Raw genomic sequence first — 12,615 nt, forward strand, 5'->3', positions numbered from 1 at the left:
GGCCAGGAAGAATTAATATCATCAAAATGGCCATCCTGCCCAAAGCAATATACAGATTCGATGCAATCCCTATCAAATTACCCACAGCATTCTTCAATGAACTGAAACAAATAGTTCAAAAATTCATATGGAACCGTCAGACCCCGAATAGCCAATGCAATCCTGAGAAGGAAGAATAAAGTGGGGCGGGGGGGGATCTTGCTCCCTAACTTCAAGCTCTACTACAAAGCCACAGTAATCAAGACAATTTGGTACTGGCACAAGAACAGAGTCACAGACCAGTGGAACAGAATAGAGACTCCAGACATTAACCCAAACATATATGGCCAATTAATATTTAATAAAGGAGCCATGGACATACAATGGGGAAATGACAGTCTCTTCAACAGATGGTGCTGGCAAAACTGGACAACTACATGTAAGAGAATGAAACTGAATCACTGTCTAACCCCATACACAAAAGTAAACTCCATATGGGACCAAAGACCTGAATGTACATCATGAAACCATAAAACTCTTAGAAAAAAACATAGGCAAAAATCTCATGGACATAAACATGAGTGACTTCTTCATGAACATATCTCCCCGGGCAAGGGAAACAAAGGCAAAAATGAACAAGTGGGACTATATCAAGCTAAAAGGCTTCTGTACAGCAAAGGACACCATCAGTAGAACAAAAAGGTACCCTACAGTATGGGAGAACATATTCATAAATGACAGATCCGATAAAGGATTGACATCCAAAATATATAAAGAGCTCACATGCCTCAACAAACAAAAAGCAAATAATCCAATAAAAAATGGGCAGTGGAGCTGAATAGACAGTTCTCCAAAGAAGAAATCCAGATGGCCAACAGGCACATGAACAGATGCTCCACATCGCTAATCATCAGAGAAATGCAAATTAAAACTACAATGAGATATCACCTCACACCAGTAAGGATTGCCATCATTGAAAAGACAAACAACAACAAATGTTGGCAAGGTTGTGGAGAAAGGGGAGCCCTCCTACAGTGCTGGTGGGAATGTAAACTAGTTCAACCATTGTGGAAAGCAGTATGGAGGTTCCTCAGAATGCTAAAAATAGAAATACCATTTGACCCAGGAATTCCACTTCAAGGAATTTACCGTAAGAATGCAGCACTCCAGTTTGAAAAAGACAGATGCACCCCTATGTTTATCGCTGCACTGTTTACAATAGCCAAGTTATGGAAGTAACCTAAATGTCCATCAGTAGATGAATAGATAAAGAAGATGTGGTACATACACACAATGGAATATTACGCAGCCATAAGAAAAAAAACAGATCCTACCATTCGCAACAACATGGATGGAGCTAGAGGGTATTATGCTCAGTGAAATAAGCCAAGCGGAGAAGGACAAGTACCAAATGATTTCACTCATATGTCGAGTATAAGAACAAAGGAAAACTGAAGGAACAACACAGCAGCAGAATCACAGAACCCAAGAATGGACTAATAGTTACCTAAGGGAAAGGGACTGGGGATGATGGGTGGGAAGGGAGGGATAACAGCGTGGAAAAAGAAAGAGGGCATTACGATTAGGATGTATAGTGCGTGGGGGACACGGGGAGGGCTGGGGGACACGGGGAGGGCTGCGAAACACAGAGAAGACAAGTATTGATTTTACAGCATCTTACTTCGCAGGTGGATAGTGACTGTGAAGGGGTATGTGCGGGGGACTTGGTGAAGGGGGGAACCTAGTAAACATAATGTTCTTTCTGTAATTGTAGATTAATGATCCCCCCCAAAAAATGAAGCATTTACTGGAATTATATTTAATTCCATTTGAAAACTTGGAATTTGCCAAAGTCTCTCACTAGTCCCCTGGCAAATGCCCAGGTCTGCTGTGATTCAGTTGGCTTGGCAGGTCAGTGCAAATATTTAATTTGGTAAAAGAGTTCTATAAATGTCTTAAGTGAAGTTCGGCTTAAGTGTACATAAGTCATTACTGCTAATTACAGAATTAGAAGTATGGTTGACCCTTGAACAACACGGCTGAACTGTGTGGGTCCACTTAAATGCAACTTTTTTTCAATAAATATATTGGAAATTTTTTTGGAGATTCGCAACAGGTCTAAGAAATGTTTGCTTCATGTTTATTGTAAGAATATGATATATGATACAAATACAAAATATGTGTTAATTGACTATGTTATTGTAGGGCTTCCTGTCAGCAGTAGGCTAGAAGTGTTTGGGCAGTCAGAAGTTACACATGAATTTTCACCTGTGTGGCCTGTAGGTGCCCCAGGCCCATTATTATTCAAGGGTTAGCTTTAGTGGCATGTTTTTAAAATGAGAAACATGCCAGGATAAATATCCTGGCAGTTTCCAAGAAATCTAAACCATCTTGTAAAACTCATTTCCATTTATTCAATGACGTTTGTATCACCATTTGTTAGGTACTTTCTTGCCTACAGTTTGATGACTGTTCTTGTAGAAAACTAACTCTTCTTTTATGCTGGTCTCTTTTATGAAATGTGACTGAAGTGTGTTTGGATTTGGCAACACTTGGATGTGTCTGTTTCCTTACTGTGGCCAGGCAGGTTGACTCAGTGTTAATAGATTTAACTATCATTTGGCTAAGGTATACCCACCCATTTAGTAGGTCTGGGATGAGGCTTTGGAGTATGTTCTTTAAGAGGCTCCTTCAGTGATGATAATGTACAACTAGAATTTAGAATAACTACCTTAGGTACTTGAAAGTTGTTCCAGTCCTCTATGTATTGTTTTTGGTTATGGTTGTTTGTTATTAGTTTAATTGCTTTATGGACTGAAATTGATATTGAGGCTTTGATATTGTTGAAATTGGCTTTACAACCTGGTCACTTTTTTATAACTGTTCTGTGTGTGACTGAAAAAGAAAATGCAATTTCTAATGTGTGAAGTATTCTTAGATGTTAGTTATATTAAACTGGTTAATGATATTGTTAAAACCTTATGTATTTTATGGAATGAGTTTATGTCTGAGGGTTCCTTTAAGATAATAGAGTTTTGGGAGAAGTGGATGGGATATAGATGAAACAAGACTGGCCATGGGGATCAACAGATAACAATTCAAATGGAGTGATAGGTACATGGGTTCTTTATACTATTTTGTCTATTTTTGTACGTGTTTAAACTTCCATGTAAAATTTTTTTTATCTTTAAAAGCTGTACAAATAATCTTTCTTTCCTAATTTTTTGTCTACTTAGTTTATTGATAACTGGAGGGCATGTTAAAATCTCCTGTTGTCTAATTCTTTCAGTTTTTGTGTTACATGCTTTGAGGTTACATTCTTAGACTAATGCTAGTTAATAATGGTTCTGTTTTCCCAGTGACTTCTCATGATTAGACAGTGACCCACTCTATCCCTAATACTTCTTTTGTGCTTTTTGCATTAATGTATGTTTTGTCTGATATTAATGGTATTGGTCTTAGAATTTGCCTTCTCAGTCCTGTTATTTTTAGCTGTTATGTTTTAGGTATGTGCCTGTATCTTGTAAGTAGCATATTGCTTAGTTTTATTTTTTAATCACTTGCAGTTTCTGGCTTTAACTGGTGAGTATAGTTTGTATTTATTTTATTTGATATTTGAATATTTTCTACCATCTTGAGTTTTCAATTTGCTTTGTTTCTCTATGCCTTTTTCTCCTCCTTTTATTATATTGCTGGTTTTTCTTTATTCTTTGTCACAGCCCCCTGCTTCCACCCCAACCCGCCAGTGATTTTGAAGTTTTGATTAAAAATCTTTTGATAGTTACCATTAAGTCTTAATATGGGTATTTAATTAGTGCTAAAGTTAATTTCACTTCCTACTGCCCTCATGATTTCAGGACCTTAGAACACTAATTCCCAGTACCCACTTTTGTCTTACAAGTGATTTTCTATTTTTAGTTCCATTTTATTTATATCCCCATATTAGTCATCATTGCCATTGTTCAGTTTCTTTGCTCACCAGTGCTTCTTGCCTCTCACTGCTTTTTGGATTCAGTTTCTTTCTAATAATATATCTGTTAGTAGTAAATACACTAGGCAATTGGCTGGAGAAGTTCTTATTTACTTTCATGCATGGATGACAAGCTTAGCTGGGTATAGAATCTTCAGTTGACGCATCTGTTGCCTCAGCATTTTGAAGACACTGTTCCATTGTTGTTAGCTCGCCTTTTCTCTTTTCCTTTTATTTCCCTGTTCTTACCTTCTTTTGTCTTTTTGTCATATTTTCTAAGAATTCATCTTCTTTGTCAGCTGTGGAGAATTGTCCACTATCTTTACAATATTTACTCCTCCTTTTCTGTCTTTGTCCTCTGGAACTCTCTTTAGAGGAATGTTACAGCATCTCATTTTATCCTGGTGTCTAACTTCTTACTTCTCACCTTTCTCTCTGTATGTGTTGTGTAGTTTTCTGATATATTTTGCAGTACTACTACTCTTTCATTCATGTCTGATTTAATATGTTTAACCTATTCACTAAGTTTTAAATTGTTTCAGGTTTTCTTGGTTACTTTTCAGTTCTGCCTATTCTTTTTTCATAGTACCTTGTGTCCTAGTACTTTGATTTCTTCTATATTTTCAATTATTTAAAACTACTGAATTTTTTTTGAGATATAATGAACATATAGAACAAAATTCACTCTCTGTAGTGTACAGTTCTGTGAGTTTTGACAAACATCCATTTGCATAATCACCGCTACAGTGAAGATGTAGAAAGAACTGCTCCATTACTCCCTGAATTCCCTTTGACCCTCTCAGAACCCTGCATTGCACTCTAAAACCTGCTGAGTTTTAAAATTTTTAATTGATAATACATTCACATTGTTTAAGACTTCAATCAGTGTGAAAATGTATGTAGAAAGTGTCAACTGTTACCCTGTTCCTCTCAGTCTTGCAGGTACTCTTTGATCAGTTTATTACATATCCTTACAGTATTTCTTGATGCAAAAATAAGCAATATGCTTATTTTTTTTCCATCCTCATTACACAAGAGTTAGCATATACACTCTGCACCTTGCTTTTTACACTTTTTAAAGAAAAGCCAGTGAATCTGAGAGGGCTTTCCAGTTTCTAACAAAGGCATAGTGTTTCATTTTGTAGTTGTTTTGTTTGTTTAGCCATTTTCTTATGGTCAAACAGCTTGATGGTAGTCTTATAAACTGTATTATGGTGAACAGTCTCTTATACATGCTGTGTGTGCATGTGTGTTTGGGTGTGTGTCTTAGTCTAGACTGAACTCTTTGAAGAAATAAGTTCTGTGTTCTTTCCTTTATGCCCTAATGCCTGGCCCAGTGTCTGGTGCATAGGGATTTATTTGGGTGGTTGTGGGGGTGAGGGGGGTAAATTGGTAGATATCAGGAAGGTCACTGTGACTACTCTTACCTGACAGATTGCCTGAAGACAGAATTTCTCAGGATGTGTTGTGCATGAGATGTCACATGAAAAACATATTATAGCTTTAAAATCCTCATCTTGATAGTTTTATGCCTGATTACAGCCAGTTTTTCCTTTAAACTAAAGTATGGCTTGGAAGTACAGAACAAATTCTGCCAGCTCAGTCCTAACAGCAGTGAGCTATTTTGTCTACTTTTCACAGTATGGTATATTTTTAGTTTATAGATAAAGAGCTTAATATTTCTACACTAACAGATATAATAGGGTTTTTTTTTTCCTTTTAATAATGAGATAATTTTACTGGCTATAAAAACTCAAGTTCAAGGGTTTGGAGGTTAGAAAATGCCCATTTTGTTAAAATGACATACAGTATGTCATAAACATCTTGGTAATCACCCCAAAAGCAAATCTTGAGAGCTGTTATCATACCAAGAAGTTGATTGATGGCTGACATTATTTCATATAGTCAAAGAATAATCGAGTGGGTGCTGAACAATGGGAGGGAGTAAACAACTCAGTGGCAAGAAAGATGCAGGATTTCTCCTGGGGATTGTATAAAATAGGAAACTTAACCAAATGTGTGTGCTGCAAACTTCCTGTAATGGTTCTTTGCCATTTGGTAGAGGTTTCTGAGGTTGGAAGAAAGTCCTAGTAGTTTCATCTTTCTTAAAATTTTCCTTTTACCAGATGAGAAACAGCTCTAGGTATCAGTGATGCTGGCTCAGCAAACTAGTTCTTCCTAAGACGTATTTAATTTTATAAACACATGTCTGATCAAGACATGATTAATGCACATTTACGAAAAAACGATCGACAACAAAATGGTGCAATTATATGAATGTTCCAGTCAGAAAAACCAAGAGGAACAAAGATACAAATTTAAAGGAAATTACATGTATGTCTGTGATCAAATGTGTTGGCTTTAATTATTTGGCCGGATTTCACAGATTTCCCAGCTCTTATTACGTTGATGCCCTACCACTTTACTAAGACATACGTGACTCTAACTACACTAGTACCACCAGGTCAGAATTACCCTTTCCTTCAGAGTGGGAGAACATAGAAGTTCCTTTTAAAGGTTGATATTTTTTTTCCATGTCCCCTTCACGTTCATGTGTTGTTAAGCTCTATCATACAGACAGAAATATTACATTAAAAAACTTTTTGATTATGACATTATAATTAAAGAAAACAAACATTTTTTTGTATGTTTAAAAGAAGTCCTTTGCAGCAGCTTCTCAAAGGTAGGAATGGTTCTCTCTGAGAATGGCTGGCTCGCCCTGCTTCCACCTGGCTTCCTCATGAAAAATAATTGAAGACACCTGTGAAAGCATTGCAGTCTACTTTGGTGGAATCATTTTATGAGTCCTTTTTCCTGCTTGGATTTTTGACTTAACAATTCTCGAGTGATTCTAGATAGGAGTTGAAATATATGTCTTCATTGGGCTTACTCTCCTAGGTGCCTTCTCTGCATTCACAGGCAGCCTTCTCACTGGATCTGGGGCTACTTTCTCAGATGTGACCTGGAGGAGGAACTGTCTTTTTAAATAAGTTATATAATATTTTTAAGTTATCTTTTGGGTAAAATAACTGAAGATGATCCTTTTGATAAGGCAGATCACAGACTTTAAGTGTTTTCATTCTGTATTTATTAATTTTTCTTTCCGTATTGCAGGGGAAGGTGTGGCTGATTGATTTTAATCCATTTGGTGAAGTAACAGATTCACTGCTTTTCACTTGGGAAGAACTGATATCTGGAAGAAACTTAAAAGGTGATTTTCGTGAGGGAGATGCTCCAGAACAGGTAAGGTGACAAGAAAGATGTACAGGAAACTTTTCAGTTGACTAAGTGATTGCTTGTTGTTCTTTAGGCACTAACACAGATTTATTAGTAGATACTTGCCCATGGAGGTGATCAAAAAGTGTGTGCATTGTGATTCATTCATTTCACTTTATGTATTAAAAAACATGTAAGTAGTACATGCTCATTTTTAAAGAAAAATCTAAAATCACCCATAATCTTATGTTTCGTGTTTAACACACCTATATACACAGAAACTTTTTTAAATAAATGAGATTATATTACATATGTAATTGTGTGTACTAAGTTTTTCATTTAGCATTATCTTATGTTTTAAACTACTAACTAATTTGCACACACATATTAACATAATAGGAATACGGTGACATAAACAAAGCAAATCTATAATTACCAGCCATCTCCAGTGAAGCCAAGAAAACCATTTAGGCACCCTAGGCATTTGTGAAAATTTATCTATGATATGATGGATATTTTCCAACTGTACTTGAACCAGTATCCAGTCAAATTCGTTGTCTCACTGTATGCACATGCCAGCCTAGACATCTCCCTCCTCCTTCTTATGGCAAGTCCAGGAGACGGTGGGCTGGATGCAGCCACAACCGCAGCATCATCCGGATCCCTGTGGAGGCTTTTTGATGATCATCCCCCGGCACGAGTCCTCCAGAGAGTGCTGATGCCGGAAGCTCCTCCTCATATCGTATCTTAGTTCATTTTCTGGGTATCCAAGCTAGGCCTTGATCTTCTGCGTAGAAACAAACAGACCCTTTGCCCACACTTTGACATATATAAACATAGGAGTGCATCTGTCTTTCTCAAACTTGATTGCTGCGTTCTTAGGGTAAATTCCTAGGAGTGGAATTCCTGGGTCAAATGGTAGGTCTGTTTTGAGCATTTTGATGCACCTCCATACTGCTTTCCACAATGGTTGAACTAATTTACATTCCCACCAGCAGTGTAGGAGGGTTCCCCTTTCTCCACAGCCTCGCCAACATTTGTTGTTGTTTGTCTTTTGGATGGCAGCTATCCTTACTGGTGTGAGGTGATACCTCATTGTAGTTTTAATTTGCATTTCTCTGATAATTAGCGATGTGGAGCATCTTTTCATGTGTCTCTTGGCCATCTGTATTTCTTTTTTGGAGAACTGTCTGTTCAGTTCCTCTGCCCATTTTTTAATTGGGTTATTTGATTTTTGTTTGTTGAGGCGTGTGAGCTCTTTATATATTCTGGACGTCAAGCCTTTATCAGATCTGTCATTTTCAAATATATTCTCCCATACTGTAGGGTTCCTTTTTGTTCTATTGATGGTGTCTTTCGCTGTACAGAAGCTTTTCAGCTTAATGTAGTCCCACTTGCTCATTTTTGCTGTTGTTTTCCTTGCCTGGGGAGATATGTTCAAGAAGAGATCACTCATGTTTATGTCTAAGAGGTTTTTGCCTATGTTTTTTTCCAAGAGTTTAATGGTTTCGTGACTTACATTCAGGTCTTTGATCCATTTTGAGTTTACCTTTGTATATGGGGTTAGACAATGGTCCAGTTTCATTCTCCTACATGTAGCTGTCCAGTTTTGCCAGCACCATCTGTTGAAGAGACTGTCATTTTGCCATTGTATGTCCATGGCTCCTTTATCAAATATTAATTGACCATATATGTTTGGGTTAATTTCTGTGGTCTCTAATCTGTTCCACTGGTCTGTGGCTCTGTTCTTGTGCCAGTACCAAATTGTCTTGATTACTATGGCTTTGTAGTAGAGCTTGAAGTTGGGGAGTGAGATCCCCCCTACTTTATTCTTCTTTTTCAGGATTGCTTTGGCTATTCGGGGTCTTTGGTGTTTCCATATGAATTTTTGAATTATTTGTTCCAATTCATTGAAGAATGTTGCTGGTAATTTGAGAGGGATTGCATCAAATTTGTATATTGCTTTCGGCAGGATGGCCATTTTGACGATATTAGTTCTTCCTAGCCATGAGCATGGGATGAGTTTCCATTTATTAGTGTCCCCTTTATATACATTTTTAAATAGGTTTGTTTTCACATGGTCATTTCAAAAAACAGTATTAGAAAGGGACTAGACTTAAAATGCTACCACCTACAAATAGCTATCTTTAGCACTTGAGTTCATATTTTTTCCAGGCATTTTTTGTATGTACACACACATACACACAGCATCTACATTCATCAGGGATATTGGTCTGTAATTTTCTTTTTTGGTGGGGTCTTTTCCTGGTTTTGGTATTAGGGTGATGTTGGCTTCATAGAATGAGTTTGGGAGTATTCCCTCTTCTTCTATTTTGTGGAACACTTTAAGGAGAATGGGTATTATGTCTTCTCTGTGTGTCTGATAAAATTCCGAGGTAAATCCGTCCGGCCCCGGGGTTTTGTTCTTGGGTAGTTTTTTGATTACTGTTTCAATTTCTTTGCTTGTAATTGGTTTGTTTAACTTTTGTGTTTCTTCCTTGGTCAGTCTTGGGAGGTTGTATTTTTCTAGGAAGTTGTCCATTTCTTCTAGGTTTTCCAGCTTGTTGGCATATAGGTTTTCATAGTAGTCTTTAATAATTCTTTGTATTTCTGTGGAGTCTGTCGTGATTTTTCCATTCTCATTTCTGATTATGTTGATTTGTGTTGACTCTCTTTTTCTCTTAATAAGTTGGGCTAGAGGCTTATCTATTTTGTTTATTTTCTCAAAGAACCAGCTCTTGGTTTCGTTGATTTTTGCTATTGTTTTATTCTTCTCAATTTTGTTTATTTCTTCTCTGATCTTTATTATGTCCCTCCTTCTGCTGACTTTAGGCCTCATTTGTTCTTCTTTTTCCAGTTTTAATAATTGTGATGTTAGACTATTCATTTGGGATTGTTCTTCCTTCTTCAAGTGTGCCTGGATTGCTATATACTTTCCTCTTAAGACTGCTTTCGCTGCATCCCACAGAAGTTGGGGCTTAGTGTTGTTGTTGTCATTTGTTTCTATATATTCCTTGATCTCTATTTTGATTTGTTCATTGATCCATTGATTATTTAGTAGCATGTTGTTAAGCCTCCATGTGTTTGTGAGCCTTTTTGTTTTCTTTGTAGAATTTATTTCTACTTTCATACCTTTGTGGTCTGAAAAATTGGTTGGTAGAATTTCAATATTGTGGAATTTACTGAGGCTCTTTTTGTGAGCTAGTATGTGGTCTATTCTGGAGAATGTTCCATGTGCACTTGAGAAGAATGTATATCCTGTGGCTTTTGGATGTAAAGTTCTATAGATGTCTATTAGGTCCATCTGTTCTAGTGTGTTGTTCAGTGCCTGTGTGTCTTTACTTATTTTCTGCCCGGTAGATCTATCCTTTGGGGTGAGTGGTGTGTTGAAGTCTCCTACAATGAATGCATTGCAGTCTATTTCCCTCTTTAGTTCTGTTAGTATTTGCTTCACATATGCTGGTGCTCCTGTATTGGGTGCATATATATTTAGAATGGTTATATCCTGTTGTTGGACTAAGCCCTTTATCATTATGTAGTGGCCTTCTTTATCTCTTGTTACTTTCTTTGTTTTGAAGTCTATTTTGTCTGATATTAGTACTGCAACCCCTGCTTTCTTCTCACTGTTGTTTGCCTGAAATATGTTTTTCCATCCCTTGACTTTTAGTCTATGCTTATCTTTGGGTTTAAGGTGAGTTTCTTGTAAGCAGCATATAGATGGGTCTTGCTTTTTTATCCATTCTATTACTCTATGTCTTTTGATTGGTGCATTAAGTCCATTTACATTTAGGGTGACTATTGAAAGATATGTACTTATTGCCATTGCAGGCTTTAGATTCGTGGTTACCAAAGGTTCAAGGTTAGCTTCTTTAGTATCTTACTGCCTAACTTAGCTCGCTTATTGAGCTGTTATATACACTGTCTGGAGAGTCTTTTCTTCTCTCCCTTCTTATTCCTCCTCCTCCATTCTTCATATGTTGTGTGTTTTGTTCTGTGCTCTTTTTAGGGGTGCTCCCATCTAGAGCAGTCCCTGTAGGATGCCCTGTAGAGGTAGTTTGTGGGAAGCAAATTCCCTCAGCTTTTGCTTGTCTGGGAATTGTTTGATCCCACCATCATATTTAAATGATAGTCGTGCTGGATACAGTATCCTTGGTTCAAGGCCCTTCTGTTTCATTGCATTAAGTATATCATGCCATTCTCTTCTGGCCTGTAGGGTTTCTGTTGAGAAGTCTGATGTTAGCCTGATTGGTTTTCCTTTATAGGTGACCTTTTTCTCTCTAGCTGCCTTTAAAACTCTTTCCTTGTCCTTGATCCTTGCCATTTTAATTATTATGTGTCTTGGTGTTGTCCTCCTTGGATCCTTTCTGTTGGGGGTTCTGTATAATTCCATGGTCTGTTCGATTATTTCCTCCCCCAGTTTGGGGAAGTTTTCAGCAATTATTTCTTCAAAGACACTTTCTATCCCTTTTCCTCTTTCTTCCTCTTCTGGTATCCCTATAATACGAATGTTTTTCCTTTTGTATTGGTCACATATTTCTCTTAGTGTTGTTTCATTCCTGGACATCCTTTTATCTCTCTCTATGTCAGCTTCTATACGTTCCTGTTCTCTGGCTTCTATTCCTTCAATGGCCTCTTGCATCTTATCCATTCTGCTTATAAATCCTTCCAGGGATTGTTTCACTTCTGTGATCTCTTTCCTGACATCTGTGACCCTAATCTTATGACTTCGTGTTTCCCACTGCTCTTGCATTTTTCTCTGCATCTCATCCCATTGCTCTTGCATTTTTTTCTGCATCTCTGTCAGCATGTTCATGATTTTTATTTTGAATTCTTTTTCAGGAGGACTAGTTAGGTCTGTCTCCTTCTCAGGTGTTGTCTCTGTGATCTTTGTCTGCCTGTAGTTTTGCCTTTTCATGGTGATAGAGATAGTTTGCAGAGCTGGTACAAGTGACCGCTGGAAGAGCTTCCCTTCTTGTTGGTTTGTAGCCTTTTCCTGGGAGAATAGCGACCTCTAGTGGCTTGTGCTGGGCAGCTGTGCGCAGACAGGGCTTCTGCTTCCTGCCCAGTTGCTTTGGGGTTTATCTCCGCTGTTGCTGTGGGCTTGGCCTGGCTGGGGCTGTTCCTCCAAAATGGTGGAGCCCCGTTGGAGGGGGAGCAGCCAGGATACTATTTATCTCCGTAAGGGGCCTCTGTGCTCCCTGCTGCCCAGGGGGTTAGAGTGCCCAGAGATCCCCAGATTCCCTGCTTCTGGTCTAAGTGACCTGTCCTGCCCCTTTAAGATTTCCAAAAAGCACTCTCCAAACCAAAACAACAGCAGCAACAATGAGAGAGGGAACAGAAAGAAAGAGAAAAAAAAAAGGAAAAAAAAGGAAAAAACAAGCGATTTTTTTTTTTTTTTTTTTGTCCTCAGGTGCCGGTCCCAGGCACCCGCTCACTGGTCCTGCTGCCCT

General features: G+C 37.9%; 1 protein-coding gene across 5 annotated transcripts in view; it reads left to right on the forward strand.

Moving 5' to 3' along the window:
* Window positions 1–12,615, forward strand: part of CDC123 (cell division cycle 123) — a 112,939-nt gene that overhangs the window by 57,407 nt on the left and 42,917 nt on the right. For all 5 annotated transcript variants that reach the window (XM_073229288.1, XM_073229290.1, XM_073229291.1 and 2 more), the window contains one exon: window positions 7,064–7,192. In XM_073229288.1, coding sequence (XP_073085389.1) covers window positions 7,064–7,192 — 129 coding nt within the window. The remainder of the gene's footprint in view (window positions 1–7,063; window positions 7,193–12,615) is intronic.

Source organism: Manis javanica, chromosome 2 (assembly GCF_040802235.1).
Source record: "Manis javanica isolate MJ-LG chromosome 2, MJ_LKY, whole genome shotgun sequence".
NCBI lineage: Eukaryota > Metazoa > Chordata > Mammalia > Pholidota > Manidae > Manis > Manis javanica.